At 47.8% G+C, this 26537-nt stretch overlaps 2 protein-coding genes and 1 long non-coding RNA gene across 3 annotated transcripts; 2 read left to right on the forward strand and 1 right to left on the reverse strand.

The window, feature by feature from the left end:
• Nucleotides 1-65: 65 nt before the first annotated feature.
• On the reverse strand, nucleotides 66-5733 carry LOC122383093 (proteoglycan Cow-like). The gene is made up of 3 exons (XM_043369212.1): nucleotides 5360-5733; nucleotides 449-500; nucleotides 66-175 (listed from the first exon to the last, which is right to left on the reverse strand). Exons 1-3 carry the CDS (start codon nucleotides 5468-5470, stop codon nucleotides 69-71), a joined length of 270 nt encoding a protein of 89 aa, XP_043225147.1. The 5' UTR covers nucleotides 5471-5733; the 3' UTR covers nucleotides 66-68.
• Nucleotides 5734-6106: 373 nt separating this feature from the next.
• On the forward strand, nucleotides 6107-16138 carry LOC122383091 (N-acetylneuraminate 9-O-acetyltransferase-like). The gene is made up of 3 exons (XM_043369211.1): nucleotides 6107-6244; nucleotides 9261-10051; nucleotides 12531-16138. Exons 2-3 carry the CDS (start codon nucleotides 9275-9277, stop codon nucleotides 14196-14198), a joined length of 2445 nt encoding a protein of 814 aa, XP_043225146.1. The 5' UTR covers nucleotides 6107-6244; nucleotides 9261-9274; the 3' UTR covers nucleotides 14199-16138.
• Nucleotides 16139-16156: 18 nt separating this feature from the next.
• Nucleotides 16157-19675, forward strand: LOC122383092. Its single transcript, XR_006256777.1, has 3 exons — nucleotides 16157-16519; nucleotides 16893-17028; nucleotides 17716-19675. It is a non-coding gene; the product is annotated as an uncharacterized LOC122383092 (long non-coding RNA).
• The last annotated feature ends 6862 nt before the right edge of the window (nucleotides 19676-26537 follow it).

Here is a 26537-nt window from a genome sequence, read left to right on the forward strand (position 1 = left end):
ACCTGAATCCTCCGCTCCAAAAACCACTGTTCTACCAGCTCGCCACTATTTAACCAGTTCATTTGCACTCACCCGTTGGTTTTCAGCTCGGTTCGGCTCACGCAGACTGCGGTGAACGCATCCTCCAGTAGACACATCTCGTTGGATCGGCAAGCCAGCGCAGAACACAGGCCGCCTGAGGGTGCGCCAGAGAGTGACGTCATTGATTTGTTCACTTTTACGTCGTAGGCTATTATTGTTCATAATGCACAACCTGAAGGACGCCTCAGTAGGAAACGTGATTTTTTGTTTTTGTTTTTCTGTCTTTCTTTAATCCTAAATATAAAGACGTGTCATATAAATAAAGTCACAAGCAAAAAAGTAAAAAAAAAACATGCAATTAGTGCAAGAGCAGATGGATCCCCGGCGCACATTTATACACAAAGTTGCGTAGGTAGTTGGTACTCACTTTCCGGGTCCCATATCCATGTTTTTACTATTGGCTTCTCTTTCTTCTCTTTCTGAAAAAGAACAAAGCACGGGTCAGTCGGACATTCTCGTGTTAGTTCAACAGCAGGAGGTCATCTCATCTTGACCCTCGCCGGATGATCGGTTTTCTTCAGACGTCCCGGCGAAGGGGGTACGACACCTCCTCGCCGCTCAAGCTCTAGTTAAGCTAGAGCCTTGCGGAAAATTCAGGTGAGGTCAACATTAGGTGTCGACCTAGGGTCAATTTCAGGTCAGAGCCACTCAGGTTCTAAAGTTGGTCGACAGAGTTCATGACGCATACCATCCATTCTACAAGTCTTGTTGAGTCCACTACTCTATGACATGTAATTTTCATCTCCCGGTGAAAGCTCCTCTGGTTTTGAGGGCGTTGTGAAGTTATGCGACAATTTAGGACCGTGCAAAGGTTAACTCGCCCCGTGCTGGGGGGAGGGGCGTTTTTACGCCACCCCTCAGCTTTTTCGCGAATACCTATCTAAAAATACGGCGGTGCACAGCGCCGCGTTTTTTGTACACATGTTCATAAATCCTCTCCGCACATGTGAAAAATTTCAGACCCGGGTCGTTCAAGGTCAGGTCACCAGGTAACGTCAAGTGACCTTACCTAAAAAAAGGCTTTGACTTAAAAGTCAACCTTGCGACCTCTTCGTTATAAGTCATGATGGGAGAAAATTAAAATGCGCCTCCTTGGGACGAGCGTCATTCTAAACCCTCTCAAGCATCTGTCCATGAATAAAAATGGCACACTGAAGCGGAAAAATGCACCTGTGACCCCCTCTGTGTGCTTCTGAGGACATCTCAGGTTATGAAAGGTCACCAGCAGTTTTTACTATAACTTTTGATAGAGACGTGCTAGAGCGGTGAAACTACGTCAGATGTGTTCAGCTCGACGATACGGATCGACTGTCAGTCGTTGCATATCAGTCGACGACTGATATGCAACATGACCCTTTCCGGTCACCGGTTAGGTCATGACCTTGAACTGAGGTCAAATTTGCAAAATGTACTTTCAAGGTCAACGTATAGTTGATTCGACGCGTCTCGACGACAGGAAAACGATGCTGGCAAAATTAATATCGTGACTCTCTTAAGTCAAAAATTATTACCAGTATAACGCCTTTTGGGGCGACTAACGGAGCGAGCGAGAGGGTGGGCCTTGCACGTGCAAAATTTCGAGGGGTACCTCCAGCTGACTTGTGCACGGCACCCTACTAACCGGTCACTAGCGATGTGTCAAATTTGAGCACAATCGGCCCAACCGTTCTCGAGATCTGGAAGTGGCACCCTGCACGTGCGCACGTGCAAAATGGGTCCCAACTGACTTTTGCACGGCACCCTACTAACCGGTCCCTAACTGTGTACCAAATTTGAGCGCAATCGGTCGAGCCGTTCTTGAGGTCTGGAAACGACCCCTGCACGTGCGTACGTACGTGCAGCAGCACCCCAACTCTGGCACATGGATATGCAGTGCCTAGTAGGTGCCTACCTACATGCCAACTTTCAGCGCATCGGCCAAGTAGTTACCGAAATATTGCAACAATTACAAAACTGACACCTCTTCGTTTTGCACGTGGCACGTGCATAAGGGGTCACCCACATGCATCAAGAATAGTCCAATACTTGGTAGAAGGAATGAAGCTACCCTACAAAAATTACCCCATGTAAATCGGTCAAGTGGTTGCTGAGATATAAGCCTCGCAAAAGCGTCCGCACGGCCGGCCGCTCATAGGTACTCAGAAATTTCCGTTAAAGGAAATAGTTCACTTTTTAACATGGGTTTTGAACTGGAATAGCAGTTCCGTAGCTTGGGCTGAGACGAGCATAAATCAGGAGCTTTTACAGCCCAACGATCACCCTAGGCAAAGATATTCTATTTCTCGTCCCGAAAAAGGTGTCTTGCGTTGAGGATGTGTGCCTTGCATATATTTCCATCCAGTATGAAAAGAGCATGGGTCCCGAAAATTCTTCAGAAAGTAGAGAAATTATCTACGAGAACTCTAGAGAAATTCTCGTACTGATCAATTAGGACATTCAGGGGAACATTATCAGATCGAGCAGATCGCCCAAATGCCGGTGGCTGCGATAATTTCTCTGTTTCTGAAGAATTTTCGGGACCCATGCTCTTTTCATACTGGATCGCGTGTGCCTTACAGAAACTGAAAAGTTCTTCCTATATCAAAATATAGAAAATAATCTTTTGTTATAAAAAGGTTTTATTTTCTTTGCTGATTATTTTGAACATAAAAAATCATAAATCCGTTGCAAAAAAAAATAATTTCGTGAAAGTGAACTATTTCCTTTAAAGGGACCCTCCCACCTTAACACCAGTATAGCGCCTTTTGGGGCGACTAACGGAGCGAGCGAGAGGGTGAGCCTTGCACGTGCGAAATTTCGAGGGGGTACCTCCAACTGACTTGTGCACGGCACCCTACTAACCGGTCTCTAGCGATGTGCCAAATTTGAGCACAATCGGCCCAGCCGTTCTCGAGATCTGGAAGCGGCACCCTGCACGTGCGCACGTGCAGAATGGGTCCCAACTGACTTGTGCACGGCACCCTACTAACTGGTCCCTAACCGTGTACCAAATTTGAGCGCCATCGGTCCAGCCGTTCTCGAGATCTGGAAACGACCCCTGCACGTGCGCACGTGCAGCAGCACCCCAACTCTGGCACATGGATATGCAGTGCCTAGTGGGTGCCTACCTACATGCCAACTTTCAGCGCAATCGGCCAAGTAGTTACCGAGATATTGCAACAATTACAAAACTGACACCTCTCATGGTGTGTCAAAAGTGGAAATAGCCGGTGCGCCGTCTGGCAACCCGGCAGCCCGCCGCCATAGGGAAATTCATGCTTTTTGTCGCTTTTTCGCTCCTTATGAGTCACTTGATCTAATTAGAGCTTAACTAGGAACGAGGCGGGTCACTTGGACGTATTCGGGAGCCGAATACGGTGTTTTGAAGCCAATACCTTGGAAACCCTACCCGCCCAATGCGAGTTTTTAAGAGTCTGCATGCCCAAATTAACGTTGAGCGCGGCCGTTTTCGGTCGGTTTTCCGCGACCTTGTGGCGAAATCGCCTTATTTATTCAACCAGGGTGGGCTAATTCGCTTAACTAGGAATGAGGCGTTGAAGAGAATTATTCAAGGAATAGAGCTGTGCAAAAATATTTTTTGTATTGTTAAAACTGTATCCGCCCTCGAACGATAAATATTGTTGACCCATCAGGAACACATCCCCTGGAATGCGTTTGGACTTGGCTGGATCTAATATTAGCGAGTATCTGCTATTGCAGTTTCTTGGCTTACACAGTACGCACACAAGCATACATACTTCCTGCCCTTGGTTATTCCTCACTTGAATGAAAATTTTGCTAAAATAACTATTCCAAGCAGTTAACAGGTTTAAGTGCAGTGCCAATTCGGAACCGTTCAGCGCCGCCAGTCTCCCAGGCGGCGCGTAACGGCTGCCGCCGGCCGCCGCGCCGCCGCTCTGGCAGGGTGTTTTACTTCATATCTCTGTTGCTAGAAAAGTTGTGGACCGATTTACTTGATTCTTGCATGAAAAGATCCGCCATTAAATTCTTAGCAGATAACGAAAATTTGACGTCAATTGCACGATCCGCTGCCCATATTGTGGTACTGCCATCTATTGACAGGGCTGGCGAACTAAGGCCGGGCGGCTATTTCCACTTTTGACATACCATGTTCGTTTTGCGCGTGGCACGTGCATAAGGGGTCACCCACATGCATCGGGAATAGTCCAATACTTGGTAGAAGGAATGAAGCTACCCTACAAAAATTACCCCGTGTAAATCGGTCAAGTGGTTGCTGAGATATAAGCCTCGCAAAAGCGTCCGCACGGCCGGCCGGCCGGCCGGCCGGCCGCTCATACTCAGAAATTTCCGTTATTCTACGTAAGACTCCGCTCGCTTCGCTCGCTCCGTAATTAGTTTTGAGTTGAGATAGCCAAGTTTGCTTCCAGGCTCAGAAACCACCATTTATCCTGGTCGCAACTCCCGCAGCTTTATGGTGTTCAAGATATTTCTTCCCTTTACTTGCAGGGTGGGACCAGCGTGGTCCCTATCTCTTAACCATTACGGGAATCTGATGACGTCATCAGGCTTTCGAACGTCCGTTAAATGTTTGACTAAAACGTTTTGTAGCACGCGGTGGTATATGCTGCTTTGCGCGCAACAAATGCCGCACTTTCAAATAAAGTCGCTAGGAACAGCGGAGATCCCAAAAAGTAAACAAAAGTAAAAGTCTAATATCTTGAAAACCGGAGAATATTTTTCGATGAAATTGGGTAGATATTCGTTTTTGCTCTTTCTGAACCGAGCGACATCATTTTCATGCCAATTCATTAACTTTTTTGAAGGTGGGAGGGTCCCTTTAATCTAAGGAAAGACTACGCTCGCTTCGCTCGCTCCGTAACCAATTAACATGTTTCGTGAAAATTGCTATTTTTAGAGTTGTTGCCCTCTGGAGGCTAAACCATTGACCTGAGGCCAAATCTGAGAAAATACTATAAAAACCAAGGGCTGTCGAATGCGCTTTTCCGCGGCATAGCTCTATTGGTTCCCGAGTTAGCTGTAGGCAATTGAATGGACTAAACTTAACCTTCGATGACCTCTGGCGACCTGACCCTTGACCTGACATAAGAAATGACCGAAGTGTTTCCGTCATCTCACTTATGGTGCTTCCGTAACTCGTGATGCAGCTTGATGTATAACGGTGTGCATTTTTTGGCTGGGGCCCCAATGTCGAGAGGAGACCAAGACGGAGCCTCTGTCAACGATTGGATAACGGGTAGGTAGGCATACCAACCTATGTATAATACATTACATGGGGGATGATGGGGAACACTCTTACCCAATCGTCCTCCTCATCAAAGAGAAAATCTCCGTCGTAACTTTTCTTCTCCTTGCTGGCCATCGCGACGGAGCACAAGGCCACAGCTAGGGCCACCACTAGCAGCCTCATGACTTTCTACGGTCGGTATACCACAGCACAGCTACTTCACACCCATCCACTGGTGTGAGAGCTCAACAGAGCTCCACCTCTCCCACAGAACACTAGCACAGCACCGGCGCTCTCTCGCTGCGCCGTCCCTGGCTATGGAATCCGCCACCGCGCAGCGCCGATCGACCCGGTCGGTGGTGCGGCACAGGCGCACACGACACAGCTGAGCAGGGGCGCTGCCCACCTCTCCCGGTGGCCAGCCCTGGAAGCCCCTCCTCCCAGACGGGACCAGGAACCAATGGGGTCAAGGAGATGGGTACCGCTAAGTTTGAGAACCTCTGGTAGGGGTGTCAAGTTACTTTCTTCGTGAATGAAATATCTTTTGCTATTTAATTACATCGATTATTCAACTTTTTTATGTTTATCAGCTAAAAAACTATCTTTTCTACAAAAAATAATCGCACAATAACTATCCATGAAAACATCTATTTGTTATTATCATCTCTAATTTATTTTCAATTACGACGCATGTAGCAGTCTGTTCTAAATTAGATTTAAAACACATTGCTCGCGTTTACGGAAATTTCTTCTCGCCCCGGTTGGTTAGCATTCCACTGAATATTGCTCGACTGTATCCCGCAAACATCTTTGAACATTACACGAGAGGGTTCGTGCCGGTCGGGTTGTTTACTAGGTACGTGGCATGCTTGGGACATTGATTGGATGTTTCGGTGAATTTTTGGAATATTTGCCCGTGAATGTTTTGATTTTTGGTCTTACTCGCCTGCTCAACAGGTAAGAATTCACCCAATTAATCTATTTAAGTATTGCAATGTAAGGTGGGTGATTTTCCGCTGATACTAAATCTGATATAAAATGCATTATTTGTTTTTTGATTTCTATTGAATATATTGTTCATGATAGGAGCATGCATCAAGTGTTTTGAGAAACCCCTGGTCCATTGGTTTTATCATTAGATCGCTATGATACAATGCATGTGATCCTAGGGGTGTTCACGGGCACCGCACACTGCTGCGTGTGGTGTGTGCGGTGCGTCCAGCAGGCGTGGGGGTAGGGGATAGGTAGGCGGCTCTGACGTCACGGCTGCGTGGGGTGGACGGTCCGCTGTGGCCAGTCCCGACCGGCCACAGCAATCGCTGTGTGCGGTGATGGAAGGCTGACGTAGGGACGCAGTGGGCGGAGCTTCAGCTTGGAGGCTGTGTTCGGTCCGACCGCACACAGGCCGGGCCCGTGAACAGCCCTCCTGCTGCTCCTCAGCAGTTGGCTGATTAAAGCGGTGACAAGTGACTTGTCCTTTCTGTCCAATGACTTGTAATTACCTCTGACTGATCTCTCTCTGGCCATGTTTACAAATGTCCTTCCTGGGGTTTTTCATCTCTCTAAGCTCAGTAGCCCTCTCTCAGTTCCATCAGACTCTGCTGTTCCCTCCAGTAGGCCTTTCTAACCCCTTTTCTTGCCTTTTCTTACCTCCACCGACCTTTTTATATCCCCTAAGACTGTTTGACCCCTCACCAGCCCTCATCCCCTCTTACCTCCCCTGATCCCTCTTATCCCCCCTCTAAACTTACCATCTCCTTCCCAGCCCATTCTAACCTTGCTCGCCTCCCGAGGCCCCTCAAACCTCCTGATTCTCGCCCTGTATCATAAGCTTTGTGTCCCCTCCCACAGCTCTGCCACAACCTCTAATTGCTCCCTCTGGCCTCATGTCTTCTTATAACTCTCCTCTGTGTCCCCTCCCACCCACACTTTCTTTCAAACTCATCGCTTCATCTGCCTATAGCTCATTATAAGCTTCATGCTGCCCCTCACCATCCCTATTCTAAGCCCCGCAGTGGTTCTCTCCCAAAACTGCAATCTAGCCTCTCCTGTAGCCATTCCAACTGCTGATTAACCAGTGACCCAGCCATAGTCCTGTTCTAACCTTCATGGCCCTTCTCTTGCAGCCCCATTTTAAACTCACCTCTGTCCTCTCACAGCTCTGTCTGCCGTGCCGTTCAGGGGGTTACGGTTCTATGCTGCCACATAGGGAGGGCTCAGGAGACAGATGACGTCACAGGGTGTCAAGGTTTTGTCGATTTTTAAGACTGCTGTGCAGTAAATAATTTTTTTTAGGCTCTAAGGGAGCCCGAAGGTTAATATCAAATTGCCTTAGAGGATAAAATCCTCGAAGATAAATATTGGCGAGGATTGGTAGACACCCGCTGACCTCATCTTTCAAGGTCACCGAATAAACAAATGGCTAAACATTCTACCTCCTATATACGGCCTTGGTGTCGTCCACAGTGTCGTCTCCGTTCAGCCCCACTATGAGAGCTCCCGATGTGTCTAGAAGTTTCTCTAACCCCTACAGTGTCATGTATCCTCAGTTCCACTATAACCTCCCTGTGCAGCTCTCCCGCAGTATCTCTAACCCCCGCTGCTCCCTCTTTCCCTCAGCCCCACTATAAAGCCTGAAACAGACTCTTTCCGCATTCAGGAAATCGCATGCGAGAACCTATTCGAATAAATGGAAGCACGCTCGCATCAATCGCACGCACCTCCCGCAAGCGATTGATGCGAGAAGAATTATAATGTATTTGAATAGGCTCTCGCATGCGATTTCCTGAATGCGGAAAGAGTCTGGTTCAGCCTTAAGCTCCCTATATGTCCTGCACACAGCTCCATTATAACATTTGTGTTTCGTGACCCGTAGTAGGTACTCCCATGGCCCATGCACCCCCTTTTTAACCCATGTCCTTTTCTCAGCCCTCTCTTACCCCCTATGTAGACCTCTCTCTGCCCCCTCACATGCTTCTCTATGTATGTCATCACTTACCAGCCCCATATAACTTCCCTTATATGTGTCCTAATCAGCTCCACTCTAAACCTCTGCAGTGCCTTCCTACCGCAGCCCCCTTCTAACCCTCTGCGCCCCCTGCCCCAGCCCCACTCTAACCCTCTGCAGTGACCCCTACCACAGCCCCCTTTTAAAGGAAAAGGGCCACCTTTAACATGGGGATTGAAACTGAGATAGCCATCTTGTAGTCCGTGTCCTAAAACCAGTCTGTCTACCTCCTTACGGCCGATTTCGGCCTCCATTCGTAGTTATCGGCAATTTTAAAAGAAAATACGCCAGGAATGCGTCCTTATCCCAGGAATGCGTTCTTATCCGACAATACAGCCACCCGCGGCGAGGCTTTGGTTTTTTACCAATCAGCTCCAACCAGCTCAGCTTTAACCAATCAGCTTATCTGACACAATCCGACGAGTCTGTCTTCTGAACGCTGATTGGCTTGAGTGTGACGTCATCGCTATGCCATCATACAGTAGGTGCCGTAGAGAGTATCAACATAGTACCAATATGTTAAATAGTTTTAAATACTTTTTCGCGAATTGTGCACTTCTGGCACCAGTTTTAAAAAGAAAATGAAAAATAATAATGTCAAAATGAAAAACAACGATATCTTCATATTTCACGAAGGTGGCCCTTTTCCTTTAACCCTCTGCAGTGCTCCCCTACCGCAGCCCCTTCTAACCCTCTGCAGTGACCCCTACCACAGCCCCATTATAACCCTCTGCAGTGCCCCCTAGCACACAGCCCCCTTCTAACCTCTGCAGTGAACCCTACTGCAGCCCCCTTCTAACCCTCGGCAGTGACCCCTACCTCAGCCCCATTCTAACCCTCTGCAGTGCCCCCTAGCACACAGCCCCCACTCTAACCCTCTGCGCCGTCTACCGCTGCCCCACTCTAACCCTCTGCAGTGCCCCCTACCACAGCTCCATTCTAACCCTCTACGCCCTCTGCCCGCAGGCGCCGCCTGCAAGATGACGTTCTCTCCAGCCAATATCCGGAGCCAGACGTCTCAGGAGGACTGCTCGGGTCCGCCTCCATCCGAGCCAACCCGCCCGGGGCTGACGCACGCGCTACTACACCGCTGTAACGCCGCTACGGCGCGCTCCGTGGCAGTTGCCCTGGTGCTCTTCTTCATCTCCTATCATGGACTCGTCAGGGTCGTATATGGAACGGACTCATGTGATTGGTTGTTGGCAAGAGGAGAGTATCATGCCGAAGCCTGGCAGCCGTATGGATGCATGGTTCATACATACTCTGTGAGGGATTCGAGAAGATGTATGCGCTATCTTGAGTTCCTGGGACAGAGAAATCGAATAGCGTTTGTTGGGGACTCTCGAGTGCGCCAGCTGTATGCTGCGTTTGTTGGTCAGTTCGGTGAGACAGTTCCCCCACCCGAGGGTGAAGACCGACACAAGGATATCGCCTACGAGGATGCTCAGCTGGGACTTCACGTGCAGTTTTTATGGAGACCGATGGCGGATGAAAAGATGCGAGGTGATGTAATCAAATGGAGAGATGCCTCGTCGGACCAACTACCACAGTTGCTAGTCCTTGGAAGTGCCACACATGCCATCAAGAACCTCAACGGCTCTGAGCTGGCAGTGAAGGTGTATGAAAGGAACGTGACGAGGCTTGGAGCAGTGCTGGACCAGCTGGTAGGAGCGGGGACGAGGGTGCTGTGGACGATACAGGAGCCGGTGTTTTACGATCGACTGTCCGAGGAGAGGAGGGCCATCACCAACCAGCAGGTGAGAGGAGGAGAGAGAGAGAGAGGGGGGAGAGAGGGAGGACCACCACCAACCAACAGGTAAGAGGGGGGGAGAGAGAGAGAGAGAGAGAGAGAGAGAGGAGAGAGAGAGAGAGAGAGAGAGAGAGAGAGAGAGAGAGAGAGAGAGAGAGAGGGCCATCACCAACCAACAGGTGAGAGGGGAGGGAGGGAGGGAGAGAGGGACGGAGGGGGAGAGAGAGGGGAGGGGAGGGCCATCACGAACCAGCACTGCCACGCAAAGACCAAAACGATTACGTCGGGTCAGAGCCCAGAGGTCATTACCTCAGGCCAGAGGTCACCCAAACGTTATCGGTGTTGCCTTTGTACGGCAGAGCAGGTGAGAGAGGGAGAGAGAGGGGGGGGTTAACTGGTGGAAGGGGAAGGACTGGACGAATTGTAAGGAGACAGAGAGAGACTGCGTGAGAGGTGGATCGGATGGGGTGCTGTTTGCTAATGAGGGATAAAGGAGAGAGGGCCGCGAACAGGGAAGTAGAAAGAAAGAAGTGGAAATAGCCAGCATGTGATAGATATTGGCATAGGCATTGGACAATGGACAACTAATGGCAAGAAGGAACAGGGTCAAGGTAGGATAGATAGATAGGAATTCAGCGACATATCGGTATATCTCTGTCCATTTTACATGTCATTTGGTTTCACTGGCCGGCCAGTGGCGAACTGTCGATGCGAGCGCCACCTGTAGTGATGTTCGTTTGTGTGTTATTCAGATTCACTATACAGTTGTGATTTACTGTACATAATGCTTAGTCCTTGTCTATGACTCGGCAGTGAAGTGCAGTGAACATTCGATCTTTTGCCTGATCACAGTCATGTACTGTCCTCCGTTCCGTCGTTTCCATCCTCAGGACAATCAAATCCTCAACGCTGCAACCCCCGGTCTGGACTGGACAGGCGCCTTTATCTCATGCGGGCTGCTCCCTTGGAGGGCACCGCTGCTCCCGGGGGAGCGCACCCCGTAGCCGGGTGCAGTGAGTACCTTGGAGCTGATCGGCCTGTCCTCTGGACGGGCTCAGCCCCAGTGACTCACTAGGGTGCCTGCCTAGACCAATGTCTCCTCCTAATTTCTACCATCCTTCCGGCTCTGAAATGGTCTTTTCATACCGAAATGGCTTGACCCAACAGAGCAAATAATATACTGTGCATTGTAAACCCTGTCATATTCCGTGTGTTGTACACTGTTCATCACATTCTCGGACTAGCCTCCATTGCGCTGTCTGCTATTTACTGCAGCTCTAACACCTCTTCCATGTTCTCCGTATTCTACATATACCGTGGGAATTTCATGTGAGTACGTGTTACGGGAACGGATGTTCTTTTGAGTTCAAAATAGTGATCTGTGTGTAGTGTGTATTTGCTCAGTTCATATATCTCCGGCTGTGGTCCCAATTACCTGTCTTTTTCCATCCTCAGGCCTCCAGTAACCTTTCTTTTCCCATCCTCAGGCCTCCAGTCACCTGTCTTTTTCCATCCTCAGGCCCTACCTGTCCTCATCCTGATCACTCGGCGCTGTTCCTACGGCTGGCTGTTATCCTTACCAATAATCAGTGAGTATAATTCACATCGCGGCATTATTGTGGTTAGCCTGACCTGACCCGATCTGACCTTTATATCCCCCAGATCTACTCCTAGAACTGTATAGTCGACTACAGAATGATGTTCCACTCCTCAGAAGCTATCAGTTGACCGGAGCGCTAAGTTGTGCCGTTTATCACGCAATTAATCGATTGTGAGCGGGACAAAGCTGTTATTTGTGAACTCAGCCCATGTGATGCGGCACAGCCTACCACTCCAGGCAAATAATTGCCTTTGAAAAGTGGAACATCATTCTGTAGTCGACTATACAGTATACGAGTACAGTCTCCTTGAGTTGAACTGAGCAACAGGGCGGCGCGCTGTGAGCGACTTGACTGTCGTGAATCGTGATCTGACTGTCCTGACTGCTGACCTGACTGTCTGACCTGACCTCTCTCCCTCTCCCCAGATCGACCTGTACAACTGGGCTGTTCCATGTGGTCCGACCTGTCCTTCCTTGCTACTCCTTTACCTGACTTGACTTGACCTGACCTGACACACCTCCCCTCTCCTCCCCGCAGATTGACCTCTACTTCTTTACTGCCTGCTCTGTCCCGATCTGACCTGATCTAAGCCCTCCCCCTTCCCCAGATCTACCTCTACAACTGTGCAATATCGTGTAGCCCTGACCTGACCTGACTACTGCCCTCCCCTTCCCTCTCCCACAGATCGACCTGCCCGTCGCGACCTGCCCATGACCTGACCTGACCTGACCCTCTCTCCTCCACAGATCGACCTCTACAACTGTGCAGGCTCGTCTAGCCCTGACCTGACCTGCCCTCCCTCTCCTCCACAGATCGACCTGTACAACTGGGCTGCCCGCCGCGCGCTGTCCATGATCTGACCTGACCCTCCTCCCTCTCCCACAGATCGACCTGTACAACTGGGCTGCCCGCCGCGCGCTGTCCAGTACCCGCGTCCGGCTGTGGGAGAGCAGCCGCCTGGTGGGCTCTGGCCGACTCTCGGAGAGCAGGGACGGCCTCCACGCCGGTCCCCGAGCTCAGGGCCACACTGTACAGATACTGATGAATCTATACTGTAATGACAGGATGAACTACAACGACGGCACGTGTTGTAACAGTGGGGAGCCTATGACCGCTCTGCAGATCGTGACGTTTGTGGGGTTTGGGTGCTGTATCGCGGCGTCGGCAGCTCTAGCGATGCTGGCGTGGGTGAGGAAGAGAAGACAGCCGAGGCAGAGGAACGCCGGAAGGGAGGCAGCCACCCCCCAGCCGCCCTCACAGGCCAAGACGCTGGTCACGACGCTGGCGAGGTTGGGGGTCATCATGGCGTACTTTTTCCTCTGTGATCGGACGACGTTCTTCATGAAGGAGAACCGCTACTTTGCTTCGCTGAACTTCTGGCTCCCGCTAGGGTATCTAGTGGTGCTGGGACTGTTCTTCAACGAGGAGAGTCGCCACGCAAACATGCTACACAGAGATCAAACCGACGAATGGAAAGGCTGGATGCAGCTTACGATACTCGTGTACCATATGACCGCGGCCAGTAAGGTGCTGCCGATCTACATGCACATCCGTGTGCTGGTGTCGAGCTATCTCTTCCTGACTGGGTATGGACACTTCATGCTGTTCTGGAAGACGGGCCAGGCCGATCTGGTGAGGTTCTTCAAGGTGGTGTTTCGAATGAACATGTTGACTGTGACGTTGTGTTTCTGTATGAACCGACCGTACCAGTTCTACTACTTTGTCCCCCTGGTGACGTTCTGGTACGTCATGCTCTACATCATGCTGGTCATCCCTCCGCGCGTTACCGCCAAGTCCTCCGAAAATAACCACATCCAGTATCTCTACATGGTCATCAAGTTTGTCGTCTTCTTTTCCATCATAGTGATTCTCTTCATGTCTGAGGTCTTCTTCGAGAAGATCTTCGTCATGCGTCCGTGGAAGGCCTTGTATGTCACGGAGGATGATGACATCCATCAGTGGTGGTTCCGCTGGCAGCTGGACCGCTTCAGCGTCGGGTACGGCATGGTCTTCGCCTTCTTGTACGTCCTCGCCAGGCGCCACCTCCCTCTAGACGACAACTCTCCCGGAAACCTTCTCTCCGGGAACCTCGCCCTGACGGCGGCGTTCCTATCCCTGGCAGGACTGGGCGTCTACAGCACGTTCACCTTCATGTGCTCCAGCAAACCCGACTGCAACCGCGTCCATCCGTACATCGTTTTCATCCCTATACTGAGCTTCATCGTTCTCAGAAACATGGTCGGCCTCTTACGCACGAGATATTCGTCTCTGTTTGCCTGGTTTGGGAGGATTTCTCTGGAGCTCTTCATTGGACAATATCACATATGGTTGGCTGCAAATACTTATGGTGTCTTAGTGCTGGTGCCCCTATATCCTGTCCTCAATGTGCTCATCACCACCTTTATCTTTGTCTGTGTCAGTCTCGAGGTGCACAACATCACCAACGAACTGGCGCCAGTGTTGGTGCCGTCCGATTGGAGGCTCTGTGTCAGGAATTGTGTCATCTTTATATTGATCCTGGTGCCCATCGGCGTACATGACGGCATGTTCTAGGGACTGGTGGGAAGGCGGTGGAGTGGTGTAGCTGAAGATTGGATGGGTTAAGAACTTGGTGAAGGACATGGTCTCATGTAGGTACAGTTACACAGCTGGTGTTATCGGAACTTAATGGTGGCGAGGACATGAACAAGACAAAAATGACATCAACATGGCCTGACGAAAGCAGAAAGCATAACGGTGAATGGCGAAGACAATTATGGAGAAAAGCAGTCTATCTGACTGTGGTTTTATGAGGCGCCTGCTTGAAAAGTGGGCGTGCCTTTAGCGGAATCCAGAGCTACGGCTCAGAGTTTAGGTTACGACAAGGACGACATATACCAACTGAGGATGGCAATGAAGAAAGGGTGATGTCAAGGCTTGGTTGTAATCGCTGGCAGACGTAGTCCAAGACTCATTCAAGTGATGGCGGTCTAGGACGTGGGTTAAGCGATTACGGTTAGCACACCAAGTATCCATAGCCTGTCACCTACGCACCATGCTAGGCATCGGTCCTCATTCAATTGCAATCTCCCTAATACCAAGCCTCCTCAAACCTCGACTTTCTCCCAGTTTTCAAGGTTCATCAGTCTAAAAGGCAGTAACCGCCAAAGGGATTGGATTGCTTCGCTGAACTAGGGCAGTGGAGAGGGTTTCACCCGTTTGACGTTGGACCTTTCCCCCACTATTGTAGTTTGTTGGTTTGACGCCTGGCGCAGTGGTCCACCACTGACGTACTTCTGATGCTTCATCTGACGTGTAACTGATGTCGGATCACTGATGTTCCCACCAGGCTATCAGTGATGTGTTTCACGCTGCGGAGTCGGTTGTTATTTAGTTTTAAGTGATGAACTCGAGAAGCCTGCCCAGCCAGCAATTCGGTTGGGGAAAGTGCGGGGACAGTGTTGGGGAAAGCTTGGGGAGAACGTACAATTCCCCTATCGGATCGGGGAACGGTCCGTGTTCCCCATCCATTCCCCGACTGTATCGGTAATATGTTCAAAAGACATGGGGAAATCACACCGATCCCCGTACGGGGAAAGAGCAGCATTCCCCAATCAAACCCCACTGTTGGGGTTCGGTCGGGTAAAAGATCAGATTCCCCGTACGGGGAAGGGTGCGTTATCCCCGACCCATTTTCAAGAACAGTTTGATTGGGGAAAAGTAGGGGAACTGTTGAAATTCCCCGCTCGGGATTTTACACTTAATCCCTAGACGAACCCCAACCGCCAGTAGGACGTCATGAGATCGACTTCCAGCATGCAATATAACAAGTATTCAATAAAGAAAAATTGAATCTTGGGATTTGGGAATGTTAAAAGCAGTCTTAGTAGCAATTCTAGAGCTATAGGCTCATGCATCGATTGAAGGGAGATATAGAAAATAAAAAATATAACGATATAACGATTTTTTATAATCGTTTTCATGACAGGTGATCTGGCGAATGCATCAAACAGTGACCAAATTTGCACAAAATCTCTTTTACATATCTTCATATCATATACTTGTTTATTTCAGTGTTTTAATCGAAAATAATGTCTGATAATTTTATCAAATCGGCACCGTATCTGGACCAAATGTCTACCAATTGTGTACCAGTTACCTATCATGAAAACGGTTATTCGCAGACATTTGATTGTAGACATTGGATCTATGTAATTTTCGACCTAAAAGAGAGGAAAAACCGTCTTGGTTTACGGGGCCTGCTAAGCCGTGTGGATGAGGACACGCATACGCCAATACTTTGAACGAACGTTGTTGCCCTTATTTCATGAGGTAAAATCAACTTTGACAACTTTCAGGATCTATGTTTCTTCTCGCACTGCTGTGGCATAAACATTACGTTTTCTTTTTTCTGTCATCACTCATCGCATTGAAATTACAAAAGCATCAAAATTTCAACAACACACTGCTTACGACTTAGAAGTGTCGCCTCAACGCAGCGAGGGGAGGGGAGGGAGGGGTAGCGACGGCCGGCCGCCGTCGGTTCCGTCCGCACATCTGGTTGAGGGGCGTCTCCTGTCGCCATCTGTCATCGTGAATGGGGCCGTGCCGACGCGTCAGACGGGACGAACGGGGGAAGTCGGTCCAGAGTCACTGCGCCGCGCGGTTGTGTGAGCAAGCCGTGGGCTAGGTACCGCTCCAGGTCAGACAATGGTTGGCACTGAAGAGTGCGGCGACACTACAGAGCTGTGAACGAAGACGGTGAACGGCGAGATGTGGTGACCGCTTGACTGACCTGTGCCCAAAGTCGTGATCTACCGCTGGGGTCAGTGCGTGAGAAGCTGGACTCGGCACCAACGGAGGACGCAGCTCGACGAGGAAGATATGCTGTGTTGGTAATGAACTAAAGCACTTAATTGTAACGAATCTTTTTTTATAAATTTAGTCCGAATGGTTGAATGGGTGGATTTGAGGAATCAGAGCCCGCACTAAGCATAGCTTGTTGTGCTGACCCTGACCCCACCACCCGATCGCGCAATTCCAGTTGTATGGCAGAATCCATGATAGATATAAAATGACGATGATACTAACTCAAATTTATTGTAAAAGACAAAGCTTCCGATACACACAATATCTTGATCACTGTCTAGGGTATACAGAATATGACGTAAAAATGACTGAGGTCATCAACCTCCGTCTGAGATTATCCTTAAATTGCCCGGACAATATAATGTCATCAGCCTAATGCTTTATCCGCTTCTGTTCTAGAGGGACGTCTGCCGGTTACGACCGGAAGGCTTCCGACGGGACTTGGCAGAACCCACAACAGCAGTATGAACCCGGCGTGGAGTTAATGCGTAATTGCTCGCATGAGCAACCGAAGAGCGAATTCCAGGCGAAGCTGGTAAGCAGTTTATGGGGGTGGGGGTTAGCTTAGAGCTGTTGAACAACCTGTCCTTCACCCAAGTCTAAAGGCTGAGACACACTCTTTCTACAGCCAGAAAATCTCATGCGAGAGCCCATTAATTAAATACATGAAATCACGATCGCTTACAGGGATGTGCGAACGATTGACGCGATTGTAATAAATACATGTATTTGAATAGGCTTTCGCATTCCATTTTTTTTTTTTTTTGTCTTCGGAAAGAGCCTGTTTCAGCAGCTCTACTAGACAGCTCTGTTTGTGAAAGGGACTTCATTATTATCTTGATAAACTAGCAACCGATTTTAATTGTCAAACGGCGTTCATTTATCTGTCAAGTGCTTTCGTGAGGAACTTCGTAAGGCGTAATATAGACGTAAAACATTTATTACCTAATGACTTTCCTGGAATGACAAATGTTTAGAAGTACAAATTTCATTATTAAATTTTTATTTCCTGTTTTAATTAACTATTCGAAGTATATCACATTGATTTTTTAAGCACTTTTCGTGAGAAAAAAAAGTTATAAATAAGTGTAATTTCATAAAATGGCATGCAACATGTTTCAGCGTAAGCTGAAGTTTCCATAAAAGGACATTTCATGTAGTAGCTAGCTGTAAACCTGATTGATATACCTACAAGTGCACATATTTTTGTTTTTGTCCACAGCCGCAGAATTCCTGGAGATGCGCTGGGACATGGATCATAGCAAGGTGGCTCTCAGCGGCAGCTGACCGCTGAGATGTGTCTGAAACAGCCAAAAGGAAGACTCGAGTTGTGGATCCAGGGCACTACTGAACGGAAGGCCGGACCAGCTGTAGGGAGACTACAGAAAAGCCGTCGTTCTCAATCTGCTGAACAGACTCCTACTGCAGAGGATCAACTGGGGTTCGACGCGTTAGAACTGGGGTTACACCGGTTACCAGTGCTCGTGTTCGTCACCTGTTGTTTGTCACTGCTGCGCTGCTGCTGTAATGTTTGCCACCTGCTAAGCGTTCACAATGTATTTTAAGTGAATAATAACTTTTTTTAGTGTTTGTCTTGATTTGTAACGAGTATATCAAATATCAAGCATGTTAACCTTTCATCAAATGAAGGACTCCACATAAACATAGTATAGGCTGTGGTGGTACAGACACATACCATGCTTGGCCGACTGTTGTGTATTGATCTAGTCGTTGAAGCGTCCTGAAAGTCTGGAAATAAACAGGCATGCCCAAATGGATTGGTTCTAATTATTTTCCTGTGTGGTTTTATCGTTTCCCTATTGCGGGGAAACAAGTGGACAATTTTGTTTGTATATAAACAAGTATGTTTATACAAATATTTGTATGTTTACAGACAAAATAAATAGTCATTGTCAATTTTAATGGGACCCGATTTGTTTCCCAGTGCGGTTTTTACTGGCTTCTCCGTACGGGGAAAAAAGCAGACAAGGCAGTAGGGCCATTGCCAAGTCGGGGAACGGCCGGGGCTCGCGCGGGGAAAAGGTCTGGGAACGTTAGGGGAAAATCACGGTTTCCCCGATCGGGGAAGGTCTCCAGTAAGTATAAACCCGTATAGCCGGGTGGGGGAATGTGCGGGGCTCGCACAGGATCTTCTTGGGGAAAATGTTCGATATCCCCGTACGAGGAACCGACTTTAACAACGGGTTTTAACCATAGTCGGCGCGGGGGTAGCTTGGGGGACGTTTGGGGAACGCTTGGGTAGTTATACCGTTTCCCCGTACGAATCCCGCACAAAGTTCCCCGTACAAAGTGTCTCAAATCCCAAGCGAACGCTCCGTTTTCCCCAAGAGAACGGTTGGGGTTTCCCCGAGCCTGCCCCAAGCTCGCCTTAGGCCTTCCCCGTACGGGGAAAGCTCCGATTTGCTGGCTGGGTGTACTGTCGGGTAGACTTGGCTTGTGCTCAGAAGTAAACATTTAACATTTGCGAGGCTTTTTGTGGTGTGATGGGTGCGTTTTGTCTTTTGTTTACGTGTTTTTGTTTACTTACTGGCATTGTTTTTTTTTTCTGGGGGTACGTGGTCGACGGAGCGCGTGTTTATCAAGACGTTGCCGTCGTTAGCTGGTTATGTTTAGACTGCTAAGTTTGTTATTGTTTTATTTGTCGTAGAACATGACGTAGATGCGTAGCGTACATATAAAGGATGTTTGGTTGTAATTCATGAACAATTACGGCTGTTGCAAATAAGTGCATAGCGTTAAACACAGATGTTATACGTAGGCTGTTCGACTTGCTAAAGCGTCGGCTATCGGGTTTTCTGCTCTAAAGCATAACTGCCCTGAGTGAAAGTGGTCATTGGCTCTGGAATCTTGATCGCATTTGAACGAATGATCGAAAGTATGTGCGTGTGTATGCGTTTGTACGTGCTTGGTCTTGTATTTATATGTGTGCACGTGCGTACGCTTATGTAGGTGTATGTTTGCTATGCTGTGCGTGAAGCGCTTTTTTAGCTCTGTGAGCGGGCTTATGTGTGCTCATATTTGCTTGTGCATACGTATGCGAGTATGGACAAATGAAAAGGTGTTTTGTAGGCATTTATGAGTGTTTCTGTGTGTGTTTAAGATGGCTGATGTTCTGTGAAGTGGGACGGCGAATCATAATATACTCCTTTCTCAGGCGGTTACTGGTTTGTTTTTGGCCGCAAAGAACTGGAAGGACTCATAGTTAGGCATTGATTATCATGTGCTGGTTGATGGGTTGGATGTAATTTGTTTTCATGTTGAGTGATTTGTGTTTTCGCATTTGAAAAATAGCTTATGCGCAGTTATAAGCTAATTGATGTTCACTGCTAGTTGCTACATTTCGTGATGATTTGCTATGATACAAGTTAAATGTGAAACATAATTACTTAGGTATTCGATCTTGAATTAATGTAAGTGTTTCTGTGTTCCTGTCTTTTGTCGGTACACAGTTGAGGCCGTCATTTTTATGCATGCCCGTTGCGATGTTTCTGGATGCTAATTTCCTGTCACACTATTTGAAACAGATCGAGTGAATAATAATTTCGACATCGATCACTGCCTTGCCATTCCAGCTTGCGTGATTCTGCACGCTGCTTTTCAGCAATGCTTAGCTGGGGAATTTATGAATTGTCAAATAGCCTGTATAGGTCATTACTGTTCGTTACGGTCCAAACTCCATATAAGAGCGGACATTGGGCTTCCGACAATAATTAACTCGCGCATGACTATTTTCCATAACGCTATTAACTGGATGGAGCTCTATAGAGCTCCTTTCTACAAACTTCTAGACCTATTGTCAAAATTCAAACGGCATCTGATAGCCCTGGAGTAAATGTTGAGCGAGAAGCCTAATTTTGTTGATATGGGGTCACCGATGACGTCAGAGGTCAGGTCAAAGTAAAATATTAACATTTTCGCATGTTTCACTTGGGGCTCTGGCTGCCAGCTAGCAAGTTCCATCAGTCTCATTTTTGGTTTGCACACTAATGAACATGTGTATGATAAACCCGCGCCGGGCCGGGGGAGGGGGGGGGTGTTTGGACACCCCCTGCGGTTTTTCAGTTATCTCAAACACGGCATTGCGGAACAGCGCTGATTTTGGAACGTGCGTTCATACTTCATGCATCATTTCCGCACATGTACAGTCCACAGCAGAAGTAATGTGGGGTTTCAGTCATGGGTATGTTCTGCTTCTGAAGCTTAGGAACGATTAGCCAGACTACAATGAAACTTTAAATGTAGCTTATATGTATCGTCACCCTTGCAGCTGCGACTTTAGCTATTGACATCTTCTTTTCGATCACTCCGCATTAAACAATCGCCAGTCAAAGCCAACCGTTGAGATTGGTAAAACCCTACATTACTTTAGCTGTGGGCTGTACCTAGTGTAAACTTCAGACCCAGGTCGCTCAAGGTCCGGTCACCAGGTCACGTCAAGTCGTCAAGTGACCACACCTCAGAGGAAGTTCGAATGCTCGTCATAGCTACACCGGCTGAGGGTTCGCCTTGAAACTTTCATTCAGCAATTGATTAGAGCACCTAACATAACCTATGTATGTTATTTAGATCTCGGAATTTTGATTCGGTGGCTTACCTAACCCTATTCCTGGCGGGCTCCGCCGGGACAAGAAACTGGCGGGGGGGGCCGATTCGGCCCCCCCCTTTAGATCTCAAAAACTACACATCGCAGCGACAAACAGCGAACGGCGTTTGATAGGTCGTTTAAAGATCTACAACTTTTACATAAAACATTTTCAGGTCAGGTCAATATTGAGGTCACCAGAGGTCATCAACGATAAAATGTTTTGGAATTAGTTACCTATATAACTTTTAAACTAAGAAACATAGAGACATAAAACCAATACATTTTTTGTTGCTCTCGCCGAGGCGATGCGAAATAAGTATGTGATGACCTTCACAGGTCAATTTGAAATTTGACCTGAAGTCAAGGTCAGGTCATTCATCAATGAGGTTGTGGGGTATGGTCATGCTGCATACCAAACGACGCGCCTTGACCACACTGTAAAAAAAAATCTTACAAGCCCCTTGTAGGAAAACCGCTGGCGCAAAAATGAGCATGCAGCGACGTGTAAAAATCGCCTCATATTTAGCTAGTAAGAGGGTACAAGCTTGTTTCGTTAGTAAATAACAAGCCCACGCCTCATAAACCGAGCACCCCCGTGTCAGCCCCTCGTTTCGTTATTCGGTACCTCGTTTGAAAACGAGGGCAAAACCAGCAGATCGGTACGCCGATTAGGCTCCTTAGCAGGACTCGCCTGGTAACCCAACCAGCTAGCGCCTGCTATTGCTGCCCAGTAGTAATACTAGCTCAATTGCGTCACCCCCCCCCCCCCCCCTCCTTCTCCCCAGCCGCCCCTCCGACTGGTGGACGACCCGGCCAACGACAGCCCCGACAGCGTGCCAGCCACGTTACAAAAAAAAACATACACAAAAATAACGTTTATTACTTATTAGCATACGATACAAAATATCTAAAGATATACATATTACAATATCATAGCGGAGTGGAGCAAAAGCTGATTCGAGTCACCACCAATAACATTCACAAAATAATACGGTTGCATGAGACACGATCGGGCACTTCCACGGGCTTTGACGCAACGGCACTTACAACAGGCGAGTGAGCAAGTTGATCCTGCCATGTCAGGTACATTGTGCACTGTGCAGTCCATCAAATATTTGCCATACTTTGCAGATTCAAGCAAGTTTTTTTTTTTCCTGGGCGAGGCTTACCAACAGAAATATCGCTGGCTTCCGGTATATTTCATGCCTCAGTCTCCCACAACTTTAAGCAACTCTGCAAACAGAAAAGAAAATTAACTGCTGATTTTAAAATATCAGTGAGGATGGCTTTATTATCTACATCAACTGACTTTTGTATAAGATAAATCAATGTGAGGCAATATGTGTAGCTTACACATTTGGAAAAAAAGGCTAGACAGCAACTGAAAGAAAGTCCGTCTTCCGACAGTCGGAATTCAAACGAAACAGTGGCCCACAACGGTCAAGGGGTGAATTCTATGACGCAACATGTGTTCAGAATATTACAAAATAAATAAAATGTCCCCCATTGCTACGTAAATATCATACAATATAACGTACCTTCGAAATATCCCAGCCCGGGAACTTCACAACGCACCGTGCCACAACACAACCGCACCAACCGCCGGCAGCCGCAGAACTGAACAATGGCGGCCGGAAATGACGGCCCCGCGCCGGAAGTGAAGGACGCGTTTTAGAAGCAGTCTCAGACTTGTCGCTGCTCACCGTAGCAGGGATCTATGAGGCACTACCGAATCAAAGTCGTTTCGCCTCATTCGGCAACACGAAAACTCTACCAGGACTAGTCCGATGATGAGTTTCCGACTAGGTGGCGTGTGCGCAGGATTATATTTAAAGCACGTGCAGGGCGGTGCCTCATTAGCCGACATAATAATAATATGACACGATAATGAAACACGCATGTAACTAGCAAGCAACAAGCTTCTGGCGGATTTAATTATGAGACTATGCCTAGTTTTCCGACACAGCGCGAAATCTGTTGATAAGCAGGAAGGGGTGTTAGGGAAGCATTTAAGTTATTAGGTTACCGTTTGTAACCAATTGTTTCACGAGGCCACTCTTTAACTAACAACCCTCAGGCTGATAATGTCCCTATATATAACAGCAAGGTACAATGGACGACCGTGTAACCCACCCCTTGTCATAGAATTGGCTCGTGACATTTTTTTACAGTGCAGGCGAGCAGTTTGGTACCACTTACAAGTCTTTAGCACCATCATGTCGTGATTTATTTACAGAAAAACGATTTATGACGTCACATGACCTCAGATGACCTTTGCCGGTGCCCCTGTCAATTAGCGGCACCAGGATCATCACCGATGAGATAATCTTCCATAATACTGAAAGAATTGGGTGGTTTTGACTCGTTTACACGAAGCAGGAGGCGTTTCAATATGTTCCCATAGGCTTGCAATATAAAGGTCACGGGTCTGGCCTGACCTCAGGTCACAGATATGAAAATTCTGAGATATACAAATTGCACATACTGGTACCCTAACTAAAGCCTGAAGAGAAGAAATTGATCGGTCAAAAACTCTAGCTCTGGCGTGATTGCAAACTTTTCTGAGGTAGGATCACCAAACCGCCTCTGGTGACCTGACCTGAGGTCAGATCAACTCAAATTTTTCAGAAATGTTGCGTAAAAGCCTTTTAGTAAAAGTCAGAAAATTTGAGCTTCCTAGTTCAAAGCGTTTGGGAGAAATAACCAAAAAACCTCAGGGGGGGCTCCTGAGGCCCCCCCCCCCCCGCCAGGAATAGGGTTAACCCGCGCATGACTGGGGTATTTTCCATAACGCGAGTGACTGGGGGGCTCTCCAGAGCCCCCCCCCCCCTCCTATCTCCGAAACTACTGGGCCGATCGTCAAAATTCAAACGGCGTCTGATAGCCCTGGAAAAACTCTCGCGCGAAACCTATTTTCATTGACCTCGAGGTCACCGATGACGTCACAGGTCAGGTCAAAGTAAAAATTATCGGCATTTTTGCTTGTTCACAACTTAGGCTCTGGCCGCCGGCTGACAAGTCCGATCAGGCTCATTTTTGGTTTACGCACTCCTTGATACCTATAGGTATATGCCTTAGATACCCTGAGGGTACCGAACTTTTACTTCGAATTTTTCAGGTCAAGGCCAGGTCATCCTAGGTCACGAAAATTGTATGTCATGTATCGGTTACGTGACGCATGTTTTATGGTCCATTTTACTCGAAGATTTCGAAAATAATGTCGTCTGTGTCATTTGAGGTCATTTTCAGCTGTAGGGTAAGGTGCCTAATTAGCGACCCCCTTAATTTGAACCGTCATTGCTCACGCTCTGTGGGTGCCACTGTATTACTGGCTTGATTTTCGGAGAGACCGTTCATTTTTCTATAAAAATATAGTCATTTTCTGCCCCAATGTTCACTAGCTTATTTGTAGAATGCATTTTGGCAAACCATTGCAAAAAAAACGCTATTATACATAGGGAACTCTTCCCGATTAGCGACCGGGGAGGGTCGCTAATAAGTCTATGGGTTTCCCATATTAACCCGCGCCCTGGTGGGGTCTGTTTATAACGCGACCTGGTGGGAGGGGGGCTATTTTTTGCCCCCCTCGTATCTCCGAAACTACTGAACGGATCCGCAAAATTCAAACGGCGTTCGAAAGGCCTGTCAAATTTGTCGAAGGAAACCAAATTTCATTTACCTCGGGGTCACCAATGACGTCACAGGTCAGGTCAAAGATGAAATGTTTCACCGTTCACGGGTCTTCTAGGGAATGCGCTATAACACCGAGGAAAACGCATTTTGTCGAGAATCAGCGGTAGGGCGTCAGTTGCCTAGTAGATATGTTGCTATTAGAGGTCACTGGCAATACCAGGTCAGGTCACAGGTCAGGTCACCAAGGGTCACAGGTCAGGTCACATGAGCCCAACTTTACTAAGGTTGTGTGATACATGTTTTATGGCCAATTTTTCATTTCCAACTCAATGGTGTTGGTTATAAGAATATCAGGTACGGCTTAGGTCACTTTCTGGTGAAGTTCAGGTCAAGGTCAGGTCAAGGTCAGGCCAAAAAAGGTCAAATTTTAAAGTTGATAGTTTTGCATAACATGGGTATTGAATCGATGCAGCTCTTCACGGGGAGTCTAATGGTGGTCTTTGTTTTGCGCTACGGGGTCTAGAATTGCTAAAAATTGAGTTTGAAAATTTGACGTCATCAATTTTGAACAGTTTTTACGCTATAACTTCGCCAGAAAAAGAGATGTCAATCTCAAATTTGGTATGTGGATGGAAGGCGGTACGGACTATCACATATATTCCGGTTTTTACGAAATTCAAAAAACTTTTTGGATTTTTCGATTATTATATCCAAAAAATCTATTTTTTGATTTTTGGGAGTCAAAATCCAAAAATTTCAAAAATCCGAGATAGCAGTTTTGAAGCCCTGTCCAATCTACAGCTTTTATTTGTTTATCATTTTTCTGTATTTGCAAAGCTATAGGCCTGACAGCTCTTCCCGCGAAACCTCTTTTTTGGGTCGAAAACGGCAGAACATGACGTCACTCTGACGTCATTTCCGGCCAACCTATCATAGGCTTTGGAAAAAATTTTGGTCACAATGTGTAAAGTTGATGTCCGGGAGGGTACTGAAAGTTTGGTGACGATCGGCGCAGCGGTTCTGGAGATATATCGAAAAGTCTGGAGGGGGGGGGGGCAAAAAATAGCCCCCCCCCCCCCACCAGGTCGCGGGTTAAAAATGGCAAAAAATGCGACGCCTGAAAAGATGAAATATGATCTGAAAAAGGAAATCTATACGCAAAGCACTCAATCACTCGAACAGGAACGTTTATCCAACACATTTACGTAAGTAAAAACTGATCACGTGATGCACCGAAGGCGAAAAGATGGCGGAAACCCAAATTTTGCGGGCTATCTCGTATGGTATTCGAGGTCCGCGCTGAATTCGGCACCACTGCAGTCGGTGACGACATTTGGCATCCCCCGCCACACATTGCAAGCTTTCAGCAACACCTAATTTTCATTTCTCTCTTTTCCCCTTTCTTTCCCTTCTTGAGCTATTTGCAACCATGTCAGGCGCAAATAGGAAATATGAGTTGCGACACATTTTTAACCGCCATGCTGTGCACAGTTGAGCGATTCACTATGGGAAAACGGCAATCAATTGAAAAAGGAATGTCGATTCGGAATAAAAAAGGTGCGTCATCCTAATGTGCATCGCTTTTCATCAGAGAGGGCCCAAACACACACGTTTTGGATAAGAAACTCGTAATTTTTATTTAACCCGCGCAGGGCTGGGGTCTCCAGCCGAACGCGCGGGGCTGGGGGGTGTAAATTTTACCCCCCCCCCCTGTTATCTCCCGAACTAATGGTCCGGTTTGGAAAATTCAAACGCCAATCGAAAGCTCTCATCACGAACAACTAAAAACATGTACTTAATTAAAG

This window comes from Amphibalanus amphitrite, unplaced genomic scaffold, assembly GCF_019059575.1.
Source record: "Amphibalanus amphitrite isolate SeventyFive unplaced genomic scaffold, NRLGWU_Aamphi_draft 000154F_arrow, whole genome shotgun sequence".
NCBI classification, from domain to species: Eukaryota; Metazoa; Arthropoda; class Thecostraca; order Balanomorpha; family Balanidae; genus Amphibalanus; species Amphibalanus amphitrite.

Excerpts from the sequence above, each read along its gene's own strand:
- LOC122383093 (XM_043369212.1), bottom strand. The coding sequence starts at position 5,470 with ATGAGGCTGCTAGTGGTGGCCCTAGCTGTGGCCTTGTGCTCCGTCGCG. Across the intron at positions 501-5,359 it reads TTGATGAGGAGGACGATTGG|AAAGAGAAGAAAGAGAAGCC; the intron begins GTAAGAGTGTTC and ends GTTCTTTTTCAG. Across the intron at positions 176-448 it reads ATGGATATGGGACCCGGAAA|GCGGCCTGTGTTCTGCGCTG; the intron begins GTGAGTACCAAC and ends GCGCACCCTCAG.
- LOC122383091 (XM_043369211.1), top strand. The coding sequence starts at position 9,275 with ATGACGTTCTCTCCAGCCAATATCCGGAGCCAGACGTCTCAGGAGGAC. Across the intron at positions 10,052-12,530 it reads GGGCCATCACCAACCAGCAG|ATCGACCTGTACAACTGGGC; the intron begins GTGAGAGGAGGA and ends CCTCTCCCACAG.